The following is a 26,887-nucleotide window of genomic DNA, read 5'->3' on the forward strand; positions in this document are numbered from 1 at the left end:
ATTAATATTTTGTTATTCTTAATATACAAACCATCATGTCCAAAGTAAACAAACAAAAAAACCCTGAGTATCTTTGTTTTATGGTGGGTCAATTTAATTATTAAAAAGTCGTATTATACAATAATAATATTCGGATGGACGGAGTCATTGGTCCCGTTGCTCTTTTTTCCTTTTGGTTTATGGGAACATATACAAGCATGAATGGTGGTCCATTAGTTGCAAAAGCATATCATTAGGAGCAATTACTCGTAAAGTATTTCTCCAAGTACCCACTAATCATGAAGATTGTACATAATGCATACTAGTTCAAGATTTGATGCATTAATTATAAAAAGAAAAAGCATTAAATTATCGCCTATGTTGGTCTTGTATATGAAAAATACAGAGTTAGAGCCAGCCCTAAGAGAATGCAAATAATAGATCACCGACTTTGGTCTTGTATATAAAAATGCAATGTTAGGGCCGGCCTGACCTTGAAGAGAACACAAATAAAAGACTACCGACTTTAGTTTTGTATATAAAAATACAGTGTCAGGACAAACTCGACTTTAAAAAGAACCTTAATAAGAGAAACTGCTCAGATTTTTGGTGAAGAGTTGACAATAAAGAAGACAATGACCCATAGCATCTTTTCTTCCTTTATTTATTTGCTACAAAAGTATCCATAAATAAATGACGACCCACAACATAATCATAATTAGGAATTAATTCATTTGCAAAATAGGGTTCGTTTAATTTCTTGCTTTGGCTGCAAAACACAACTCCTGGGAGTTTTCACTATACTATGTATCGGGAGATACATAATTAAAGAGGCCAAATATTTAATCTCGATATTGCATGTAGAATATAGAAGAAACTAAATTTCATACACTCGCATGAAACACGTGAAACTGGTGGTTTATATTTATATTTGTTGTTTCAACTTTTTATCGATCTTGAAGAGTAAACACAGACAAGAACACATAATTCATATTGGTTGGGTAAATGTGCCTCTCATCTCTTTGAGAGATTTCACTGGAAATCAAGAAAACCTCTTTTGTTTCAAATTTTAGATCTTATTCTCTTTCACATCCCGCTCACACCACTCAAAGTATTTCCCTTGTAAGTCTCGTTCTGTTTTTAAAACCCTGAAGTCCTAAAATTCCATATTACAAATTGCCGCTTTAGCATACTCGTATGTTACAGTATTGAATCTCGCTACACTAAGTAACCAGTGATCGCATCTTAAAGATTAAGTCAAACACGAGAATGCAAGCCAATTTCACAAAAATATTTATGTTAGTATTCAAATATAACATCGTAACTTCGAAATGTCTGCTTTCATTTCATGCAACTGGTGCATGAAAGTATTTTTTATTCTTTTAATTTCGAATATCAATGTCCCAACCACATGAATTTATGACTTTTTTACTTCAAAATTTCAAATCGTCTTGAATCGTAAAAAAATCTCATGCATGCACCTCAGTATGGTAGCATATAGAAGCCATCAGTCAGACTTGCAATTGGACCCGGAGCAATATAATTAGGTTTACGTAAACAATGATATACAATGTACGTACAAGGACATATTAAAGGTTAATTTATCCAAATTAATTGAATTCAAATTGAATCGATGACTATATATATTTTTTTTCTGGTCAGAATTGTTGACTTCTTTAGCTACCGTCTTTGATCATAAACTTGAGGCCCAATCTCTTGTTACAATACGTCATCAGAACCAACGCTTCTCAAATTAATAAGTAATCGGGGGTGTTTGATTAAAGAGAGTTTTAACGAAGCACTTTTTTACTATTTATTTGAATGAAAAATGATATTTTTATTTTAAAAAGTCACTATTGATATTATTCATTTATAACACCTTTTTGTCATTTTGATTAAAACTAAAAAATTTTAAGTCATTTTCGTTAGTTTTCCTTTGATTAAATACCCCAATTTTCTAATGGAAGCAAGGAAGGCGCTTTGAAGTAAAAAATATCAAAGTAGAAGACGGATTTGCATGACACGCGTGTAATGTCATGGTGATATTCATTGTTAATAAATTAAAGATAAGTGTAAATTTTTATTCAGTGTCTTGTTTTAAAAATCCAAAACACATACTCGTATCATGTAAGTTTGTTTTCTCATAATAAACACCAAAACCGAAATACGAGCTTATCGGTTCTCTTCCTTTGTTACAACTTGCAACATTTGGTAACTACATTACCGCATGGCATTTTAATTTCAAATATTGTAAGGACTAAAAGTTCAAAACCCTAGAATACAGTCTGTATGGCATGGTTTTGTCTGTTCCCTCTAGGCATAAAAAACAGACCAATTTCCAGAAAATAGAAACTTGCTTGACTCTGGTACTGATAGAATCTAAATCTTATTACCTTTCTTTTAGGAAATCTCAATCTTATTACTTAAGTCAAGAAATCTTCTTTGGTTTAATTTAACTAAATTTGCTGTCCTTTTTGTACGCAAAAACCATTAGTATTGCCTAAATTGGAATCAAAATCTTGTTACTTAAATCAGAAGATCTTATGCAGTTGTGTGTTTAACTTTAATTTATTAAACTTTAATCTTCATTTTCTCCCATTTAGTAGGCATCCAATCAATCCTAACTACTAGTTAATCATACGCCAGCGCAGGGAAACCCCACTGGTCCCTCGTGGACCTCGTGGTATCTCATCTGCCAGCTGAAACTATAAACAAATTCCCCAATTTTTCCCCAGCTCTGGTTCATCTTCAATGCGAGCTCTCTTCTTTCAGCAAGCACATTCTTCCCTTAAAGTTCACAAGGCAGAAAATTGTAACATAATAATGTAATTGATATTAAGAGTATAGTAGATATGCAGGTGCACCTTCACCTAACGAGTACTATTAGTTGTTTGACATTGTTGACTAAATGTGTTAATGCACCTAATATTCAAAATCTATTGACATTAGAACAAAAGATAGTCAAAGACTAACAGTAGTTTGTCTTGCATCACAAAATTAACAAGGGAAATATAAGACCCGCAAATATTTTTTTTGGCATGCACCCTCCTGTTTATTATTCGTATTGTGAGATGTGTATACGAAGAAAAAATCACTTCCCATAAGAATATCTCTTGTATATCAAACTATACATATTTACCCTTATCTATATTGAGTCTAGAATATTGGACATCCGAAATTTTATGGCGTCTCTCACATCTTGTAATGTGAATTCATTTTTGAAGGTTTTTTCTTATTGGCCTTTATATGCATTCAAATTAAACAAATATCTGAATTGAATGAAGATTCAAACCTGAAATTCTTTCAACATTAAGAAGAAAACTATCACTAGTGACCTAAAAAACTTGGCTATGTACATGAAAAGATACAGAAAATTACTTCATGAATATAGTATACGCATTGGGCCACTCATCAAGAAAAGTCCTTTATAATTGGCAGCTTAACTAGCTAGTAACCAGTAGTTGTAATATTTTATCTGCTGAGATTAATGCTTTCTTCGTTCATACAGATCTGCCGCCATGCTTCCCAAATTAGGCCATCTACTCAAGGATTATTGACCACAATTTAGCTTTAAAATTGACAAAATCAGTCTCCAACCAAAAGGTTAAAGGGAATCGGACTAATGAATCATGCTAAATTTGGCTCCAGGATAGGCAACATGTAAACCCAAGATATGCTAAGTTTGACCCTAAAAAGTAATAAAATATGAAGAGAAATAACATATAGACCTGCATGGTTGACGATAAAAAATTAACTTTAAAGTAATTTTTAAAATATTAAATTTTAGAGAGTTAAAATACAACCAAAAATTACGTTTAGCCTTCATGAATGAAAATGACCTGAAAGGCAAGGCCAAGGAATAGAGGTACAAAAGATGAGATACATATGTATCTAAGTTATCTTGATAGGACAAGCAGCCCTCTCTGGAACCCACTCACCTAACGCATGTGTATGTCTGTATGTCTCAACTGCGCCTATAAAACCCTTTCTTTCTTCACTCAACACCACATTCATCCTTGTTATAACTTAAAGCGCCCGCCCGCCCCCCGCGGGCGCCCTTTCTCTCTCTATCTGTTTATAGAGTTAGTTGCCAAGCATGCGTGCCCAAGTTATGCCAGAAAAAGCCCTTCATGGAATCCATGGATTGGGAAGGGACAACATTACTACTACTCCTCCCCCCAAAAGGTACTTTCTCCTCAATTCATTTTTTCATTTGTTACTAAAATGTATTACCCAAATTGCACATACTTTCAGAACCTTTTTAATCCAATATTTTGCATGGAAAAACAATGCCATATTGAAAAGAAATCAATTATATTCGTTGTTATTAAATTACTTTTTATATAAATAAAGTAGAGAATAAGCGATATTAACTTAGGAATTTTAATGAAAAGCTCCGGTACTGTTCACTTTAATGAAAAACCAATGTTTACACTAAAAAGTCAATTTTGATACTATTCATTTTACCCTTTATTTTGTTCTTATCGTTAAAACTCAAAGTTTTCAAACTTTTTTCATTAGTTTTCCTTATGAACTTCTACTGTCAATTTCTCAGGTTGGATGGAAAAGTTGCTATAGTGACAGGTGGTGCTAGAGGCATTGGAGAAGCAACAGTGAGGCTTTTTGCAAGGCATGGCGCCAAAGCAGTCATTGCTGACGTGGAGGATGCAGTTGGCACAGCCCTAGCAAATTCCCTGGGCCCTTCAGTTACCTTTGTTCACTGTGATGTTAGCTTGGAAGAAGACATGGAAAACCTAATTGAATCAACAATTTCCCGTTACGGGCAACTGGACATTATGTTCAACAATGCCGGGGTCCTCGGAAACCAGTCGAAACACAAGAGCATCATGAACTTTGATGTCGATGAATTTGACCGCGTAATGCGGGTGAATGTTAGAGGAGCTGCATTGGGGATGAAGCACGCTGCAAGAGTGATGGTTGCTAGAGGAATCGGAGGGTGCATAATTTCAACTGCAAGTGTAGCCGGAGTAGCAGGCGGCCTGGGGCCACATGCTTACACAGCTTCAAAACATGCCATTGTAGGGCTCACAAAGAACACAGCTTGTGAGCTGGGAAGGTACGGAATTAGGGTAAACTGCATTTCTCCGTTTGGGGTTGCCACGTCAATGCTGGTCAACGCTTGGAGGATGAGTAGCGATGGTGATGATGAAGATGAAGAGGAATGTACGGATTTGGGGATGCCTTGTGAGCAAGAAGTGGAGAAAATGGAAGAGTTTGTGAGAGGGCTTGCCAATTTAAAAGGTCAAACTTTGAGGACAAAAGACATAGCTGAGGCTGCTCTTTATCTTGCTAGTGATGAATCCAAGTACGTTAGTGGCCATAACTTGGTTGTGGATGGTGGAATTACCACTTCAAGAAATTGTGTTGGCTTGTAGCCTTTTTTCATTTTTGTTTTTTTTTTTTTCATTTCATGGTGTGATTTTGTATATTCATAGACTAGGAAAAGGTTTGCCGTACGTGTTTGGGTTTGTAGTTTGGTTCATTTTTTATTTCTACATTCATCCGAAGTTGAGTGTAACATTTTTTGTGACCAATTTGGTGGCTTAATTGATACTCAATCTCTTAATTTAGCAAACTATATTCCAATTACATCGTCTTTTTCATTTTTCTTTTAGGTTGGAATGAGTTTATAAATAACTGAAACATAATGTCAAGTTGACTATATATAATGTAAGTTGACTATAGTAAGTGATGAACAATAAATTTTATACATCATGTTTGCACATGTATCTTGATAATAACTCTTTAATTGTTAAATTTATGAAATCATATTTTATATTTGTTTGATTAGGTCATATCAAAAGCATAGCATTATAACTTTTTTGAAGCAGGAATTCTTCAAACTAAAGCTCAACCAAAAAGAATTAACTATCATAAACCCTACGTCCCCTATGGAAAAGGGTTCGCTAATGCGATAAGCACTGCTACAGCCATCCACTAGCATTACTTTTTTGGATTTGAATGTATGAAGAATATGGGGGATAAAGGGGACGGGAGATGTGCATATTTGTGTATCAAAGCTGTCATGGCCATGGTGTTGACATCTAAATAAGAGCTGCACATTTGACTCGTGAATGAATCAAAATTCAAACAAAGCCATTGATTCTTGATGAAGAGCAATAGTAGGGAAAAAAAGACACCAATGGAAGACCGGAAAGTTTGACAAAGTACAAGAAAACTGTGTTCACTAAAAATGCTTAGCCCAAAGTTCGAGATCAAATGTTTGTTTAAGAAAATTTTGTCCCCCACAGTTTATATCAATCTATTTTCCGTACAAAAACTTTCATACATTTGTTACCTGAAACACGTATATTTATTATATTAAATGAGTAGAAATTTTTTTATACACTTGTTACATGAGATGAACATGTCTTATGTAATTATTGTAACATCCCGTAGCGTCTTGGGGAGTGGATCATGTAAGTCTTATATGTATATTTCAATCTCTTCCTAGCATGAGGCATTTTGGGAATTCACTAGCTTTGGGTTCCATCGGAACTCCGAAGTTAAGCGAGTTCGCACGAGAGCAATCCCATGATGGGTGACTCATTGGAAAGTTCTCGTGTGAATTCCCAGAAACAAAACCGTGAGGGTGTGGTCTGGGCCCAAAGCGGATAATATTGTACTACGGCGGAGTCGAGCCAGAGATGTGGTGGGACCCGGCCGAGATGTGACAATTATACTATATGAGTGGCACATGATCGAGAATGTGAAACGTTTTTGATATATTTAAATTGGTAAATAAAATATTTTCATATCTCTACTGACAAGGCTATGGGCTTGTTTAAAAATATTTTTAAAATGACTGAAAACGTTTTAAGGGAAACTATTTTTAAAACCAATCATTAGTAAAAATACAAATGCAAGTGAATTCTGAAAAACATTTCAAGTATTTTTAGAATCTAAAAACTTTTTTTTTTTTTCTGAAAGAAGAAGAAGAAGAAAAATGCTCTCAAATATTTTGTTAGAGAATTATTATGTTATATATTATATGAGTAACAAATGCAAATGACACATCTATTTTGTTTACAGAGTAAACGATAAATGAAAGTCAATGACTGATAAAGGTCTTGCTTCCTACTAAAATTAACAAAAGCTATTCCATGATCCATGATCTTTTTATACACCTTCAAACTTTTGACACTCAGCGGAATATACGTGCAACTATAAAGGAGCATATCTTATCTGCACATATCAACCATTTCAACAACTAAGAATGGCTCATAACTGGATGACAACGAATATGTTTGATGTTGCATTCATACATGAATGTCTAATATGTTTTGATATCATGAAAAAAAGAAGTTTTATCATAAATTTAATTAACAATATAAGAAATCAATTACTGATAAGCACATAAAAAGTCAAATAAACTTCCGAATGAAACTTTTTTTTTACATTCGCATAGTTGTCAACCTGGTACTAGAGAAAATTAAAATACCTAAAGGCCATTTTGAACAGCTCAATCAAACCTTAGAAATCAACATTGATCAGAAAATTAGATCGACTTGGAATTAAGCTGTCAATGTTCAAACATTACCACATCCTTAGTTGTAAAATTTCTGTCTTCTTCCATTGTTCATGGATCCAGGACTAAATTAACACACAGTGGGTTCCCCACTTGTTTTTCTTAGACAAAAAATCCTAGGTAATGGGGTGCAACCATTTTTATTACCCAGATGGCCAACAATTTAGTACAACTTGTAGAGTCATAGATTTAATTATTTATGTGACTGGGCAATGCGCCCCTGGCATCCTGGAGTAGCAGGTCAAGTGGAAAGACTAAATTACCAATGGTCTGTATAAACTATATGCTAAAAATAATACACAAATTAATATGACTGTAAGAATAGTGAAGTGAAGAAAACCAACATCTATGTGGAAGATGAATCAATGGTAGAATTGAGTGACACTTATCAAGAGATAACATAGGTTGTTATAAGGTAGTTAGTCTTTAGCTTAGTGGAAAAGCTTTGTAAAAACTATATAACAGACCTTGTAAATTTGTTACTTCATTGTCAAGAAATACAACAAATTTTTCTCTCTCTAAAGCTTGATTCTCTCTCTCTCTCTCTTTGTCTCTCTATTTCCTTTTCTACGATTACCTCTTAGTTCTAAGTCTTTTCCCTCAAGATTTCTGCAATCTTAACATGGTATCAGAGGTATAGGTGGATCCAACGCTTCTGCATACTCTCTGCAACATATATTTCTCTTCTCAACCCTCTGATTTGTTGATTCTTTGTGATTTTCTGGGTTCATCAAATTCCCAGTCTTGGAGATACTTGATTGATAGAACAGTGCACATTACCTTTTCGATAAAAGTTCAAAGTAAAAAAATTTCTTGCTGCTACAACAATGGTCACTGCGGTGCAATTGCAAATTATGCAATCACCCATTACAAATCTCATCACTACTGTATCATCTTCAGTTACAGTGAAATTAGATGACTCCAACTATCTTATATGGAGCTTTCAGATAAATCTTTTGCTTGAGAGTCACGGCATTCTTGGTTTTTTTGATGGGTTTAAGAAGTGTCTACAAAGGTTTTTTGATGAGGCAAATCTTGAAGGAGTTGAAACAGATGCCTATCAAGTCTGAAAAATGCACGATCGTGCTCTTATGCAACTTCTCATAGCTACATTGTCATCATTTGCGATTTCCTGCATTCTTGGAAGTACTAGTTCCCATGCAATGTGGACAAGTCTTAAAGAACGATTTTCTACAGTCATAAAAGCACAATCTTTCAAATGAAGACAGAGCTACAAAACATTCAAAAAAGGTCTGATTCCATATCTGTTTATCTGCAGATAATCAAAGATGCAAGAGATCATCATGCTGCAACAGGTGTCTTATTTGAAGATGAAGACATAATCATTCTTGCTCTTAAAGCGTTATCAACTGATTATAATATTTTTTGATGTGTTGTTTGAGGAAGAGAAAATGAGATTTCATTGAAAGATTTTCGATCACAACTTCTTGCTAAGGAAACAATAATTGGACAATCTTATGAGTCTTCTATGAATTTTGGGTCTGCAATGGTTGCAAGTAATCAGTCAGCAAAAGGAAAAGCTCTTAGTCTTGAACAAATTCCATCTCAATCTCAGGACTTTGATATAGGCTCCTTAAGCCAAGGCTACAATATCAATGGATGGTCTAGTTCCAATGGGTATAATTCTGGTTAAGGGTCATCTTCTCAATATGACTCTGGAAATTTCAATGGCAATTCACTTCATTCTAATGGATAAAAAGGTTTAACTATAAAGGAAAAGGAAGAGGAATATTTCAGTACAATAATGGCCCCAGATTTCATTCTCCATCATACAACTTAGGCCCTGAAATTCTTAGCTCCCCAAAACCATTCCAACACACATGTCTTGACTATCCAAGTGAGATTCCTACTTGCCACATCTGCAACAAAAAGGGTCATGTAGCTGCAGACTAGAAATGGTGCAATCATACAATGTCAAATTTGTTAGAAGTTTGGGCATTCAACTACTTAATGCTACCACAAAAACAATTTTGCATACCAAGGGAGACCACCCTCAGTTAATCTCACTGCAATGCAAGCAAGTTATAATCCTTCTACACCACCTGAATAGTTTTGGGTTGCAGATACTAGTGCCACATCTCACATGACCTCATAACTTGCAAATCTAAATTTGTCTACTCCATATCAAGGCACTGATATCATAACCATTGCTAGTGGTGTAGGTTTGACCATTTCTAACATTGGTACATCAAAACTTCAAGGACCTAGCCATACTTTTACACTAAAAAATGTGTTGCATGTTCCTAAACTCTCATAACGCCTACTATCTGTATATTAGCTCTGTAAAGATAACAAATGTAGATTCATATGTGATGATATTTCTTTTTGGGTTCAGGACAAAATCATAGGGAGAATACTCCTCAAGGGACTGTGAAAGCTGGTTATTACGTCATTCCATTCATTCTCCACAGAAGACATTATTTGCATCAACTCACATGCATGATATCTAGCCAAACATGTTAATACAAGTTTATGGCATTAGAGATTAGGACATCCATCAAATGCAATTACTTCTGCAATGCTACAACATACAAAGGCTTCTACACTCACAGACATTTCTTAAACTATTTGTACACCTTGTTTGGAAGGCAAATTTACAAAATTTTCTTTCTTATTTCCTACAAATAAATCTGTAACTCCATTAGAAGTGATTTATAGTGATGTATAGGGACCTGCCCCTGTGTTGTCATTTGAAGGGTCTAGGTACTATGTTAGCTTCATTGATGAATGTACCAGATACACATGGATTTTTCCAATAAGTAATAAAGTTGAAGTTTACGCAATATTTGTTAAGTTTCATCTTTTCTCAGTACTCAGTTTTCTGCAAATGTTAAATCATTTCAAAGTGATGGTGGTGGTAAATATACAAGTCACTAGTTTCAAAAATTTTTAGCATCAAAAGGAATTTTTCATAAAAAATCTTGCCCATATACCCTAGAACAAAAAGACTTAGCAGAAAGGAAACACAGGCACATTGTAACATCCCACATCGCCTAGAGGAGTGGATTATGTAAGCCTTATATGTACATTCTCATCTCTACTTAGTACGAGGCATTTTGGGAGCTCACTGGCTTTGGATTCCATCGGAACTTTGAAGTTAAGTGAGAAATAGGCCAAAGCATTCCCAAGATTGGTGATCCACTAGGAAGTGCTGTTTGCGTGAGTTCCAAAAAACAAAACTGTGAGGGTGTGGTGGATCCCAAAGCGGACAATATCGTGCTACAGTGAAGTCGAGCCCGGAATATAGTAGGGGCCTGGACCGGGATGTGATAATTTGGTATCAGAGCCAATCCCTAGCAGGATGTATGCCGACGAGGACGTCGGGCCCCTAAGGGGAATGGATTGTAACATCCTACATCGCCTATGGGAGCGAATCATGTAAGCCTTATATGTACATTCCCATCTCTACCTAACACGAGGCCTTTTAGGAGCTCACTGGCTTTGGATTCCATCGGAACTCTGAAGTTAAACGAGAAAGAGGCGAGAACATTCTCAGGATGGATGACCCACTAGGAAGTTCTGCTTGCGTGAGTTCCCAGAAATAAAATCGTGAGGGCGTGGTCGGGGCTCAAAGCAGACAATATCATGCTACGGCGGAGCCGAGCCTGGGATGTGGTGGAGCTCGGGTCGGGATGTGACACACATTTTGGAAATTGCTATTACATTAATGTAAACAGCTAAACTTCCATCCAAATTTTGGTTCTTTGCTTGCTCTACAGCCATATATTTGATCAATAAAATGCCCTATGTTACCTTAAAAATGCAATCTCCCTACAAGTTGTTGATTGGCAAACTTCTAGTACTTACACATCTAAGAGTCTTTGGATGTGCATGTTACCCTTTACTGAAACCATATATCAGTTCTAAATTACAACAAAAAACAACAACTTATGTCTTTTTAGGGTATGCAGAAAACTACAAAGGTTTTACATGTCTAGATGGGAGTACAAATAAGATGTATATTTATAAACATGTTCTTTTTGATGAAACACAATTCTCATATTCAAAACCGTCATCTGATACACATCACATCCCAAAACCAACATATGTGTCATCATTGCATTTATCTACACCATCAATACCATTAGTTTCTCTGCATAATCAAGTCACATTACCCTCATCTTATATGCATTTATCTTCATCTCAAGCTTCAGAATTCTTGAATCAGACATCATCTAGTGCCACATAATCTTTGACTACATCTATAGCCTCAGAGTTATTGGAAACACAATCATTTTGTGCCTCAGATTCTATTCAAACACTTATGTGTTACATACTTCAGATACACATTCAATCTCACCAATCACAGAACCTTACCAGCATGCAATTAAATAATTCTCTATCCATGTTGATCCTGATTTCCAATAAGAACATCTCATTGTTGTTCTACCTATCCATATGAATCTGCATCCAATGTAGATAAGGTCAAAAAGTGGAATTATTAAAAAAAAGGCTTATTATGCTTGAGTAGCTGCAACTTCCACACCAACAAAACTAAGAACATTCAAAGCAACTACAAAAAAAAACCATAATGGCAATCTGCAATGCAAGAGGAAATTGATGCTTTTCATTCTCAAAACACATGGTCACTTGTTCCTTTTCCCAAGCATAAAAACCTTGTTGGTTGTAAGTGGGTGTACAAAATAAAAAGAACTGTAGATGGGTCAATATCCATATATAAGACAAGGCTTGTTGCCAAAAGGTATAGTCAAGAATAAGGTATAGATTATGGAGAAACTTTCAGTCCAGTGGTTAAACCAACAACAATCCGATTCGTTCTTGCATTGGTAGCTCAGTTTAAATGGACTCTAAGACAATTGGATGTCAAAAATGCATTCTTGCATGGTATACTTCTAGAATGAGTATATATGGAACAACCTTCAGGTTTTCAAAGTTCTAACCATCCCTCAAATTATGTCTGCAAACTTCAAAAATCACTTTATGGTTTAAAACAAGCTCCCAGAACTTGGAATAAGAGGTTTACAAGCTTTCTACCAGGATTGGGGTTTCAAATGTCTCAAGCCTATCCTTCATTGTTGTTAAACATACATCACTAGGCACATTTGTTCTCTTGCTCTATGTTGATGATGTAATCCTCATAGGCAGTGATCCTCAGTTAGTTTCATATGTCATTGCAAATCTTACCAAGGAGTTTGATATGAAAAACTTGGGAATCTTGAACTACTTTTTAGGGCTACAGATACACTACAACTGTAATGGTTTGTTTGTCTTTCAATCAAAGTACATAAAGGAGTTAGTGGACAAAGTTGTTTTACAAGATTGCAAACCTTGTGCCAGTCCATGTCTTCCTTATCACAGGTTGCTCAAAGATGATGGCAAACCTTACCATAGCCCTGAGCAATACAGAAGCATTGTTGGAGTATTGCAATATCTTACTTTCACTAGACTTGACATATCTTTTTCAGTCAATCAAGCTTGTCAGTTCATGCACAATCCCATTGAGTCACATGTTATTGTAGTAAAGAGAATAATCAGGTATCTCAAAGGCACTTCTGAGTATGGCATCAATTTAAATCAGGACCTATTTATCTGCAATCATATAGTGATGCATATTAGGTTGGGGACCCAAATAATAGAAGGTCTACTTTTGGTTTTATTGTCTTTCTTGGTTCAAATTCAATTTCGTGGGCTTCAAAGAAACAACATACTGTTTCCAGGTCTTCCATAGAAGCTGAATATAGAGCTTTTGCCATCACTACTGCTGAGCTTACCTGGATAAGGAAATTGTTATGTGATCTTCACATTCCAATAACATTGCCACCCATGATTCATTATGACAATGTCTCAGCTATAACACTATCTACAAATCCAGTATTTCATGCCAAATCCAAACATATTGAAATCGACTATCATTTTGTCAGAGAAAGGGTTACAATGGGAGATCTCCAAATTCAACATGTATGTTCCTTGGATCAGTCAACTGATATCTTAACCAAATGATTGTCTGCACCATTGCTTCAATTGCATTGTGACAATCTCATGCTCAGCTCACTCAAGCATAAGATTGAAGGGGCATGTAAGAGTAGTGAAGTGAAGAAAACCAATATCCATGTGGAAGATGATTCGATGGTAGAATTGAGTCACACTTGTCAAGAGATAACATCGGTTGTTATAAGGTAGTTATTCTTTAGCTTAGTGGAAAAACTTTGTAAAAACTATATAACAGACCTTGTAAATCTATTACTTCATTGTCAAGAAATACAACAAACTTTTCTCTCTCTAAAGCTTGATTCTCCTCTCTTTCTCTCTATTTCTTCTTCTGCGATTACCTTTGAGTTCTAAATCTTCTTCCTCAAGATTTCTGCAATCTTAACATGGACTACTGCCATAGTTCTTTTGTTTTGTTGTAGTCTCTTAACCTTACTCCTTACCCAGCAAAATTATATTAGTTCTAGTTACTACGACTAATAATAATAATACAATATATTAGTCTCTAATTTAATCCAGTTCGATATGAATTAACAGGAGAAAATTAGACATAAAAATTAAGAATTAAACAATTTTTTTGTTATTGGTGGAGAAAGTCTCTCAAAAGTTTTTAGAATGACACAATTAGAAAGTAAGGAAAATTAATGAAAATGGCTTAAAAACTTTGAGTTTTAACGATAAGGACAAAATAAAGGGTAAAGTGAATAGTAACATGATTGACTTTTTAGTGTAAAAATATGGTTTTTCGTTAAAATGAATAGTACCAGGAGCTTTTTGTTAAAGTTCCCTAGAAAGTATCCCATACCAATTATACTCAAGAATGTGAGGGTTCCTGTAACAACATTACGTACTGGCAACAATTTTTGTTGGTAACTTTTACAAGATATTTAGAGCATTTTCACCCCTAACAAATAAGCTAGGCCAAAGTCTATTTTTCAGGCCAACCTTCCTAAAAATCCACTCCACCCCACCCAATAGGTGGCCCAAAGTCCACCCTAGCTTCTAGGCCAGCCCATAATGGATTGAGTGAGGAACCGACTCATCTGACGTTAGCCACTGGCTTAGTTTTTTTTGCAGATTATGTGTGGGAAACACCTATGCGTGGGTGCTCGTTGCCGACAACTAGCAGAGTTAGGCCCCACGTTGCATGCGCACTAACTAGGGCATCAGACTTGGGCTACGTGGCGCGGCGATGGTCGTTGGAACAGATTTCCAATGGTAAAAAAATTTGAATTTGAAATCTAACGATTAGTGACGTGGCAAAATTTGGACTGTTTGATATCCAGATCAACGATCCAGGATTTTTGGCCAAAAAACATTAAAAAAAAGGAGTTAGAAATCTTACCGTTGGCCACGTGTCCACTTTTGGGTTGTTGGATTTCAATCTTTTTTAATTCCAACAGTCTAGATTAATTACTTAATAAAAATTATTAAAAATTATTTAAAAATACATAAAAAATTGAAAATTTGGGTACTTTATTTAAATCGGTTAAGATTCTACTTAAAAATCTATTAAAAAAAATTGTACCGTCGAATAATGACACATGTGGTGACAAGATTGATTAAAAATTCTATCCAAAAATAAAAATAAAAATATTTATTATTATTTTATAAAAAAAATTAATAATATTTTAATATGAATTGGTAGAGATGGGCACGGTGCGGTTCGGTATAGTTTCGAGTGACCAAACCGTTTAGTTCAGTTCGGTACGATTTTAAACAGTTTCGATTCGGTTTTTGAAAAAAAATATATACAATTTAAAATATACATTTATTTACGCATAAGACAACCTTATTTTTCTTGCTTTAGATCACCGACAAGGATCCTTTAAAAGTAGAGGAGGTTTGCGATCACTCCAAACGTCATCAATGTATTGAAGAATGATGAGGGATTCACATACAAGCTTATTGTTATGAATGATGATAGGAACTTTCTGATGCACTGGGTTGACTTTGAGAAGCAAAGGGCTCTTGTTTTTTTTGGAGAGGATGTTCTTCTTCCAAATAGAGGTAATGGACTCTCTTCTCTGCCAAAGCAATTTTCACTCTCATGACATAAAGGACTTGTCCAGAATCCCATAAGTGCAGCAAAAATAGCAACAACAATGCAGCAAAAACATTCAATATATGGTGCGGTTTCCGTTTCGGTGCAGTTTTGAAAACCCAAAATTGAAACCAAACTGTTTTCTTTACTGCGGTTCGGTTTCGAAACCGCAACCGTTTCAAAACCGTAAAACCAAACCGTTCGGTGAGGTCTGATTCGATTCGTGTTTCGATTTCGGTTTTTGGTTCCAAGTGCCCACCCATAGTGACTAGACTCTTGCCTAACTCATTTTTTTAGAAATAGAGATGCACTTAGCAAATTATTGTTCATTGCAATCAATTACTATTTATTTAGGTGGATTAAATAAACTTTTGGCCGACTTATTTTTTAAGGATAGAGTTGCTCTTAAAGTAGATCTAGTTTTGGAGAAATTTTTTTAGAACATAAGTAAACTGTTATTGTGATATTACATGTCATCGATAACATGAGTGGCACATTTGAGTATCTCACCAAATAATATTTTAGCATTGACACCAGACGGCTGATCTAAGGGAAAGAATCCTTGCCAAATCATTTTCTTAGAATCATGTGATTATGATCGTTAATTGTAAATCGTGCGATCAATTTTTGTTAAATATTATTTATATTTAATTTTAAATTTTAAATTTTAAAATAATTTCTAACCACATGATATACTATAAACGATCACAATTACTAGATTTTTAGGATTCCAGAAAAAGGATGAGACGATGATCCTTTTCCTACAAATTGAACCCGAAATAATTATGAAGATTAGAGTGATAGGACAGGGACAGAAATCGGATCTAGGACTGAGAGCCTGGCAGGACCAGCATGAAGCCCAATAGGGTCGACTTCCAAGGTTTAAATGGGCTGCTTTGAGATGGTGAAGGTAAAAAAGAAAAGAGATCTCGACCAGCTGGCTTGAACCTGAAGCACTTGAAGAAATGTATGTTTATTTATGAGCTAGGGAAAAGATGTCAATTACTCGTAATTTACTTCCTGTTTACGCAAACGTCAACTCAAACTCAGCTGATGCAGCAAGCGTCAACAAGATCTTGAAGAGATGTACAACTGTTTTTTCCTCAAAGTCTTGTGCTAAGTAAATAAATTCACCCAAACACTTGCTTCTAAATTGACAAATCAACGAGGTAAATGCTAACTTTGGTTAAACCCTAGATTTCAATTTTTCTCTCACTTGCTCGAACTATCTTGTAATTCTGGTTATGTTAGATAATCTCCTCAGATCCTATTTATACTTAATAGGATTTTTAAGTCACAATAAGAATCTCAATAAAAACCTAAGGTCTCGTTTAACATTTCGGACTGTACTGATTATTTTAGTCGAATAAGATAAATAATTATCGAATGGTATTGACTAAATTAGTTAGAAATTTGGTACATATCAGCCTAAAAATCGACTATTAATATTTTGTTTGTTACCGCACGGAATAAGTAGTATTGCTAAATATCCTTATTAGTTTTAAGAGAAAAATTGTTAATAAAATGAAAAAAAAAAGGAAAATAATGATAGAATAATTCACAAAGGGCAATGCCTTTAATTTGTCTTTCATCTTCTGCATAAAACCCTTTTTGGTTGATCTTCTGCAGACAACACGGATCAATTAAGGATGTGTTTCATGACAAATCAAGGCACTGTGAAGGTGCGGCTTCAAGCAGAGACGATGGTCGAGCCACGTCGGCGAGGATTGACAGAGCTTTTGGCTCTTGAAGTTTTCAGGGAATCGATGAGATCTGCTCCAGATTCCTGCTAAAGGGCGATTGCAGGTCGTTGATCCTGTTAACCAACTCGATTACTTGGATTTCTGTTGTGGTGGGTCATCGCAAACGCCGAAATTGAGCCAAGAAGTTGTCCAACCCTCAGTAATTTCACAGAATTTTATAGAAATTATGGAGTTCTAAAACTAATTTGAAGGGCACTATTACTTCCCCAATAATTTAGGGCAGAACAGAGAAAAGAAGAAGAAGAACGACAGTGGATGAACGACGACAACAAGAATGAGTCATGCGAACGATGCGAGAGAGAGGAACGCGACGAGAGAAGGACAAAGTGGGAGAGAGCGAGCGTTGTTTCCCATCCGACTAATAATCCTTAGGTAGGATAAATTAACAGGTGTGTATCGTATAAATCATGTAGGGCCGGTATAATTAATCTGGGTGCTATTTAGTACGTAACAGCATCAAACACTCGAGTCCAAATTATTTATCTTATTCGATCTCTTATACAAGCTGCAAAATGAGGCCTAAACATCCAACCCCACTAATTAAATCCCCTTAGAAAACTTCTCCATCAGAAGTTGCTCGAGCTCATGTTGCACATGCTAATGCGTTATCACGAGTTGGGTTGACAATGTAATTTTAAACAAAATGACTCAACATTTAACAACTACTCACAAATGAGCAACTGTTTTTAATATATTACACAGTGTAATGATTGACAATAATTCACGTGCACGTGAACGATTGTCTTTAGCATTTCTTGCTTAGTTAACAACATAAACTACATTTGGTGGTGGAATTGATACCAACTAAAGCGTAAAAAGGGTTCCAAGTTGGGACCATGCATGAATACAACTGTACCAGGTAGTTGGAAGAATTTAGTTCAACTGTGCTTCCAAATTGGATTGGACCATAAATGAACAATGCAAAATTTTGAAATGGGGTTCGCTTTGTTGCTTCTCATCTTCCCATCCTCACAAGTCTCGAAGCCACATACATCCACTGCGGTGGTACGTAGTGATATTGCAATTTGACCTAAAAAGTTTGTAGCTAGCAAAGGGATCACTGTTTTGCCTAGAGGAAAATCCACTGCTTTAAAGTCCTTAGCAGGAAAGTACGAAAGATGTATAAGGAACCGTAGACTTTTGCAGAGTGACTGTGAGACAGACAGCGATCTAGCTCTCCAAACTTAAATTTGATGTGCCCATTGAATTTGAATCCACTACGTGTAGGCTTACATGTCATAGCTTCTGACCCATCTTTTCTCTTTTCAACTTATTCTTTAGAGCGGGACTAAGACCATTTCTAACTAAAGGATTTGGATCCTCTCCTGAGCAGCAGGAGATTAGGATCCTCGGGATCAAACAATATGGGCCGTTGAATTTTAATCCAACGAAGAAGATGAAGCATAGAAAAGCAGTAGGCCCAGACGATATACCAATCAAAGTGTGGAAAGTTTTGGGAGAGACAGGTATAACATGGCTCACTGACCTTTTCAATAGGATTTTGAAAACGAAGAAGATGCCAAATGAGTGGCGAACGAGCACTTTGGTGCCTATCTACAAGAATAAGAGCGATGTACAAAATTGCATGAACTATAGGGGTATTAAGCTAATGAGTCATACAATGAAGCTCTGGGAGAGAGTCATTGAGCATAGATTAAGGCAAGAGACACGGGTTTCGGACAACCAATTTGGGTTCATGCCAGGGCGCTCAACCATGGAGGCAATCTATCTCTTACGAAGATTGATGGAAAGATATAGAGATGGGAAAAAGGATTTACACATGGTCTTTATAGATTTGGAAAAAGCGTATGATAGGGTCCCAAGAGACATTCTTTGGAGGATTTTAGAGAAGAAAGGAGTACGAGTAGCATATATCCAAGCTATACAGGATATGTATGAAGGAGCAAAGACTGCCGTAAGAACTCATGAAGGACAAACCGAAAGCTTTCCCATAACTGTAGGATTACATCAAGGCTCATCCTTAAGTCCTTACCTTTTTGCGTTGGTAATGGATGAGTTAACATGACATATTCAAGATGATATTCCTTGGTGTATGCTTTTCGCAGACGATATAATGTTGATAGATGAAACTCAGGAAGGGGTAAATGCAAAGCTTAACCTTTGGAGAGAAGTGTTGGAATCTAAAGGTCTTCGCCTAAGCCGATCAAAGACAGAATATATGGAGTGCAAGTTCAGTGCAAATGGAGGCCAAAACGAGTTAGGGGTGAGGATCGGAGATCAAGAAATACCAAAGAGCGACCGTTTTCGTTACCTAGGATCTATCTTGCAAAAGAACGGAGAATTAGATGGAGATCTCAACCATAGAATACAAGTTGGATGGATGAAGTGGAAGAGTGCATCCGGCGTGTTGTGTGACCGCCGTATGCCACTGAAGCTCAAGGGAAAATTTTATAGGACGGCAATAAGGCCGGCGATGCTGTATGGCACAGAATGTTGGGCAGTGAAGCATCAACGCGTACACAAAATGGGTGTAGCGGAGATGAGGATGCTTCGTTGGATGTGTAGGCACACGAGAAAGGATAAGATTAGGAATGAGGATATCCGGGGTAAAGTAGGAGTAGCTGAAATTGAAGGAAAGATGAGAGAAAATTGGTTACGGTGGTTTGGACATGTGCAAAGAAGGCCTACTGACGCTCCGATTAGAAGATGCGACTATAGGACAGAGGTTCAGGGCCGAAGGGGTAGATGAAGACCTAGGAAAACTTTGGAAGAGACCCTAAGAAAAGACTTAGAGTACTTGGATCTAACGGAGGACATGACACAGGACAGAACACAATGGCGTTCTAAGATTCATATAGCCGATCCCACTCAGTGACTTGGATTTTCCAAGTCTCCAACCGAGAAGTTTTCCTCACTCGGGAAATTAAGGGAACACTACCTCAACCTACATGCTCCACTCACAAAGCTTCAACATACAAGCTTTAACAAAAGAAAATTCAAAGAACTTAGCGAAGAAGGCTTTGGTGTATTTAACACAATACGTTGAAATGAAGGAAAGCTTATTTATTGATATCCCCGAATAGTTACAAATATGTACATATACTTGAGTCAAAATAAACAAACAAGAGGGAGCCTTCACAAAGGTTGCTTAGGAGAAGTTTCAGCAGTCGGTAGAGCCCCAGAAAGAGAAGGCACTGGAGGGGGATCATTCGGAGCCTCAGTACTGGACAGAACCCTAGAAGGAGGAGGCATCAGAGGTTGATCATTTGGAGCTTCATTACGCGGTACAGCCCCAGAAGACGAAAGCAATAAATGCCTTTGGAACAAACCCACAAATCTCTGATGATCAAGTAAAACTTGACCATCAGATTCCTTCATCTGGTCAAGTTTCCTCTTCATGTTTGTAGCATAGTCATGTGCGAGCCGGTGCAACTGTTTATTCTCATGCTTGAGCCCTCTAATCTCCTGTTTGAGACTCATCACTTCAACCGCCAATGATTCAACTTGGCGGGTTCGAGCAAATAGGCGTTGGGCCATATTAGACACAGAACCTGCACACTGAACACTGAGAGCCAGAGAATCCTTAACAGCCAACTCATCAGACCGTTTGGAAAGTAGTCTGTTATCTTTGGGAGTGAGAAGGTTCATGGCCACTACCGCAGCGGTCATATCATTCTTCATCACGGAATCCCCAACGGTAAGAGGACCAGTAGGGGAGACGAAGGATGGGCGCCATATGTTGTCTGGAGAAGGCGGGGCTGCCTCTTCAACAAGGTTCAAGTCAAAACGACGGTCAGAGGGGCCAGACATTTTCAAAGGTGTTGAAGAGAGAAGAGGTCGGACAAATCAAGATCTTAGAAGTGCAAGAATGGAGCTTCTACTGGTGGATATTCAAGTGTGTTTTGGAACTTAATGTCAGCCCCTATAAAAATCTGCACTCGACGAAGCTTCAGAAATCGAAGAGGCGCCTGCTCAGAAATCAAAGAGGCGTTTGCTTTCTCAAAAGCTGGGCTGCTCAGAGACCACGAGGGTCGATATCAGAAATTGAAGAGGCGTTTGCTTTTCTCAAAAGCTGGGCTGTTCAAAGACCATGAAGGCCGATCTCAGAAATCGAAGAGGCTTGCTTTCTCAAAAGCTGGGCTGCTCAGAAACCACGAGGGCCGATCTCAGAAATCGAAGAGGCACCTACTTTTCCAGCCTTGTCAGCACCTGTCACACGCACACTCAGCTTTGCGAAAATTATGGGCATTCTGTTGAAGATTTCTGGCAAAGTAGAAAGCACATGAATCGTACTGTTCAATCACCTACTTCTCACACGCAACAGTAGCTCATGGGTACCACAGATAACTTTGCCAAAGTTCTCTGACAAAGTTGAGACACGTGAAGCTTGCAGCTCCCACTACATCGCTCTGACCAAGAAGGGTAAAAGAATAGCAAAGAAACAACACTAACAAAGTTTAGACACATAAATTTTGAAGGTCTAGCTACCATATTATTACCCACAAGGGTAAAGGAACAGTACCACTGCTGGATAATTGGAAAGTCCCGGTGTGTCAACCTCTGTGCTTCGTGGCAAGGTAGACTAGCAAACATGCCCAACCTTTACTTACATTCGAGAAAACACTCCCAACAAGATTGCTTGCTCCAAAATCGAAGAGGCACCGCCCTCCGAATCTTGAGAGCCAGACTCCCAACATGATTACTTTCTCAAAAATCGAAGAGAGGGTAAAGGAACAGTACCACTGCTGGATAATTGGAAAGTCCCTGTGTGTCAACCTCTGTGCTTCGTGGCAAGGTAGACTAGCAAACATGCCCAACCTTTACTCACATTCGAGAAAACACTCCCAACAAGATTGCTTGCTCCAAAATCGAAGAGGCACCGCCCTCCGAATCTCGAGAGCCAGACTCCTAACATGATTACTTTCTCAAAAATCGAAGAGAGGGTAAAGGAACAGTACCACTGCTGGATAATTGGAAAGTCCCTGTGTGTCAACCTCTGTGCTTCGTGGCAAGGTAGACTAGCAAACATGCCCAACCTTTACTCACATTCGAGAAAACACTCCCAACAAGATTGCTTGCTCCAAAATCGAAGAGGCACCGCCCTCCGAATCTCGAGAGCCAGACTCCCAACGTGATTACTTTCTCAAAAATCGAAGAGACACCACTCCCCGAATCTCGAGAGCCAGACCCCCAGCAGGATTGCTTTCTCAAAAATCGAAGAGGCATCGTTCTCCGAATCTCGAGAGCCAGATCCCCGACAGGATTGCTTGTTCAAAAACCGAAGAGGCACCACTTTCCCAACTTCAAGAGCTGGATCTCCTTGGATAAAGTTTGTCTGTAATCTTCACACGCAACATCAGCTTTCCAGATACCATAGACCACTTTCTCAAAGTGCTCTGACAGAGTTAAAACATGTGAAGTTGGCAGCTCCCACTACCGTGCTATGACCAAGCAGGGTAAAGGAATAACATTATTACTTGATGTTAGGGAGACTCTTATATATGTCGACCTCCATCCCCAACGGACAAGCAGACCTGCAAAAATGCTCAACCCTTCTTCTTATCTGAGAGGGCACTCCCAACGAAGCCTTTCGAAATATTCAACTTTCTTTCCCCCCGATAATACCTCTATAAACAAGCTATACTAGAGCAAGAATATCTCATATCATCAGGGTTAAAAGCAAGAGTATCCCATATCATGCTTTTTCCCTGTCTTTTCCTTTGGCCTTGTTCTTACCTGCAAGACAAGGAGAAAGAGAGCAATCAGTCAGCACTTGGAATCAAGCTTCCAGCCAGGAACTGATTGCCTGGAACCCCTTACCTGATTACTTACCTGGCATTGCTCTCGAGTACTCATCTTCAACATCTTATGCTTCCAGGGAAGATACCGCATCTGCCTGAGGAACAGATAGGGCAAGTGAGAAGGATACAAGGAAACATGTGGAGACAAGCGTAACAGAACAGGTGCCGATACATCCACTACTCTGTCAAAAGCAAAAGTATCCCATATCAGCAGGGTCGAACGTACTCTAGATTTGATGGACTTGGTCTGACCTCAAATTCTTCAGTCGGCCTTATACTCTGGAGGAAACCAGAAAACCCTCCAGCCCAGTTCAAGAATAAACCTGTGGAAAGTTACTTCTTCAAAAGCAAAAGTATCCCATATCATCTCTTCTCATTTTTCTTCTCTTTATCCTTCATGCTGCCTGCAAGATAGGGAGAATGTGAACAATCAGCCGGAGCTCTGATTGTTTACCTTGTCTATCACCTCTTTCAGCAGATCCCCTAGCTCGGCGACTTGGGGGACTCCTACTACATGGTTTGTATCGCGCTTGACCAAGCCTGAAAGTACAAGTAAGCTTCAAGTGAAATTGATACATTACCTTGTGCATCTCCACCAGTTACAGATACCACCCCTGGATGGAGGAAGAGTACTTCCAGAGAAGATGCCACATCTACCTATGAGACAGATAAGGCAAGTCAAGACGATACCACACTCCGGTACTTAGAAGTTTCGTGGTTACGAGATCATTCTCCCACAATATTTCCTAATGTCATTTGTACTAAATCATTCACTTGTACTCACTAAAGGAGAGCTTGAACCTATGTACTTGTGTAAACCATTCACAATTAATGAGAACTCCTCTATTCCGCGGACGTAGCCAATCTGGGTGAACCACGTATATCTTGTGTTTGCTTTCCTATCTCTATCCATCTATATACTTATCCACACTAATGACCGGAGCAATCTAGCGAAGATCACAAAAAGTGACCGTTTTCGCTACCTAGGATCTATCTTGCAAGAGAACGGAGAATTAGATGGAGATTTCAACCATAGAATACAAGCTGGATGGATGAAGTGTAAGAGTGCATCCGGCGTGTTGTGTGACCGTCGTAGGCCACTGAAGCTCAAGGGAAAATTTTATAGGACGGCAATAAGGCCGGCGATGCTGTATGGCACAGAATGTTGGGTGTTGAAGCATCAACACGTACACAAAATGGGTGTAGCGGAGATGAGGATGCTTCATGGGATGTATGGGCACATGAGAAAGGATAAGATTGGGAATGATGATATCCGAGGTAAAGTAGGAGTAGCCAAAATTGAAGGAAATATGAGAGAAAATCGGTTCCGGTGGTTTGGACATGTGCAAAGAAGGCCTACTGACGCTCCGGTTTGAAAATGTGACTACGGGACAGAGGTTCAGGGCCGAAGGGGTAGAGGAAGACCTAGGAAAACTTTGGAAGAGACCCTAAGAAAAGACATGAGTACTTGGATCTAACGGAGGACATGACACAAAACCGAGCGCAATGGCGTTCTAGGATTCATATAGCCGACCCCACTTAGTGGGAAAAGGCTTTGTTGTTGTTGTTGTTGTTGGTTATAATTATTATAACTTTAGAGGGAACGGTTATAATTATTATAACTTTAGAGGGATCCCCTGTTTGTAGCCGTTCGATCAAAATCCAACGGTCTATGTTGTTTGATCCCGAGGATCTTGATCTCCTGCTCAGGAGAGGATCCATAGCCCTAACTAAAGGGGGTAGACCGGTAGAGAGCTTGTTTTAATAAATAATGCAGTACTATATTTCTTACCGTCTTTAATCGAGGATCAGGCCAATCATAGCCCTATTATAAAAAATCATCTTCAATCGATGGCTAAAGGACCATAGACCAAACCTAATTTATTATTCTAATTGAATTACTATAGTTAGTTAAATTAAATTATCTCAATAATTTTATGTTATGGATTGTCAATAATTTTCATGTTGTTAAATGTTTTAAAAAATGTTGTTTAAGTTTCATGTTGTTAATTTTTTAATGTTGTTTAATGTTACTGAATGTTATTTAATGTTGTTTCATGTTACTTAATTAAAAAAAATTGTAAAAAAAAAAAATCAAATATGACGTCAGGATGTGGCCTGGCCCGAGGCTGGCTAGCTGGCTCATTTAGGCTGCTCGGTTGGCCCTTAGGCCCTTTTTTTGTCTAGTGGGGCCCACGAGCCTTTTGGCCTGGCCTTTGGTTGGAGACGGTTTTTGGACTATTTTTGAACATCTGGACCCTTCGGTTGGAAATGATCTAAATAACTAGGGAAGGTATTCGGATCCTTTTCCTAGGAATCTTAAGAATTCTTGATCGTGACCGTTTATCGTACATCGTGGTTAAGCACTATTTATATTTAATTTTAAATTTTAAAATAATTTCTGACTGCACGATATACGATAAACGATTACGATCATCAAATTCCTAGAATCCTCAGAAAAATGGTTTTTCAAATAATTATTATCTTAAAGTTTAATGTTAATAATAAAAGACGGGGGCTCATGTCTCTTTGGTTCCTAGTACTTCGGGGACCTCGACTTGGAAGGCTATTTGGCAAATTAAAGCCCTGCCAAAAATTCGTCACTTTTTATGGCGGGCTGTGAGTGAGGCTTTGGCAACTGTGGGGGGATTATATCAACGCAGGTCTGTTTCATCTCCCTTGTGTCCTATTTGTAAGACTTAGGAGGAATCTATGCTTCATATGCTGCTGCGGTGTCCATGGGTTGAGACAATTTGCTTTGGTGGACAACTTGGTCTTTGGATGGTTGGTGAAGGTGTTTCTTCTTTTCATCAATGGCTCAGTGATTTGATTAACCTGACTCATAATCTTCAGGACCGATCGAGGCTTCTTTCTGTCATTGCTTTCTCTTGCTGGTACATTTGGAAAGCTAGATGTAACTATGTCTTTAAGGCTTCTACCATTGCTCCTTCACAGGTGCTGCATACTATTTCTTTCTACCTGGGTTCTTTTTTGGAGGTGCAGGTCCCTTTGTCCCACTTCCAGCCATCCTCCAATCCGGATCCTCGTTGGTCCTCCCCAACTGCTCCCTTCATAAAAATTAATGTTGATGGAAGCTGGTTTCAGATGGATGGTAAGGCTATGTTGGCAGCGGTGCTGCAGGATCATAATGGGCAGTTTGTTGCAGCCCACAAGTTGTCTATTGGAGCTCCGTCGGTGGTGTTCACTGAAGCTATGGCGCTGTTCAAGGGCTGTGAGTTGGCGGCGGAGCTAGGCTTCCGGTGGATTGTTGCGGAATCGAATTCGCTTGAGGTGGTCTCTTCCTTGCAGGGTGATATTTCTAATGGCAGCTAGGAAGTGTTCCCAATCCTAGAATCTACATTGAGGTTGGGGAATTCTTTTCAAGGCTGTCGCTGGTCTTGGGTTCCAAGACTGGCCAATCAGTCGGCGGACCGTCTAGCGTCGAGGACTAATTTGGAGATGTGAGGTAAAACTTGGGTCAGGCGACCCCAAACTTCGTTGGTTCACATTCTTAATAAAGATGGACTTCCTTTTCCTCCGTAAGTGTTTTTTGGTGTGGGTGTGTGTTGGGACGACGTCTCACCTTTATGGTAGCGTCTTTGTTCAGTTGTTCTCCTTCACATAGCCCTTTGTGTGTTTTGCTGTGCTTGCCCTTTTGTGGGCTTTTTGTGTTCAGTTGGCTTTTGTCCTGGGTTTTTATAAAAGCTTCGAGTACTTGTCCAAAAAAAAAAATTTTAATAATAAAATATATTAAAAATAATAATTACATTATTAATCTGAAACGTCATAATAAAAGGATTTGAATTGTCTGCCCATCCCT

The 26,887-nt window shown here is 37.9% G+C and overlaps 1 protein-coding gene across 1 annotated transcript; it reads left to right on the forward strand.

Moving 5' to 3' along the window:
• Positions 1 to 3,985: 3,985 nt before the first annotated feature.
• LOC103451221 (short-chain dehydrogenase reductase 2a-like) lies at positions 3,986 to 5,575 on the forward strand. The gene is made up of 2 exons (XM_008390652.4): positions 3,986 to 4,164; positions 4,535 to 5,575. Exons 1-2 carry the CDS (start codon positions 4,076 to 4,078, stop codon positions 5,373 to 5,375), a joined length of 930 nt encoding a protein of 309 aa, XP_008388874.1. The 5' UTR covers positions 3,986 to 4,075; the 3' UTR covers positions 5,376 to 5,575.
• Positions 5,576 to 26,887: the final 21,312 nt, after the last annotated feature.

This window comes from Malus domestica, chromosome 12 (assembly GCF_042453785.1).
Source record: "Malus domestica chromosome 12, GDT2T_hap1".
Taxonomy (NCBI): Eukaryota; Viridiplantae; Streptophyta; class Magnoliopsida; order Rosales; family Rosaceae; genus Malus; species Malus domestica.

What these genes read in the sequence shown, in the direction of transcription:
- LOC103451221 (XM_008390652.4), top strand. Translation starts at nt 4,076, where the DNA reads ATGCGTGCCCAAGTTATGCCAGAAAAAGCCCTTCATGGAATCCATGGA. An exon ending in ACTACTCCTCCCCCCAAAAG is followed by an intron (nt 4,165 to 4,534) that starts GTACTTTCTCCT and finishes TCAATTTCTCAG; the next exon opens with GTTGGATGGAAAAGTTGCTA.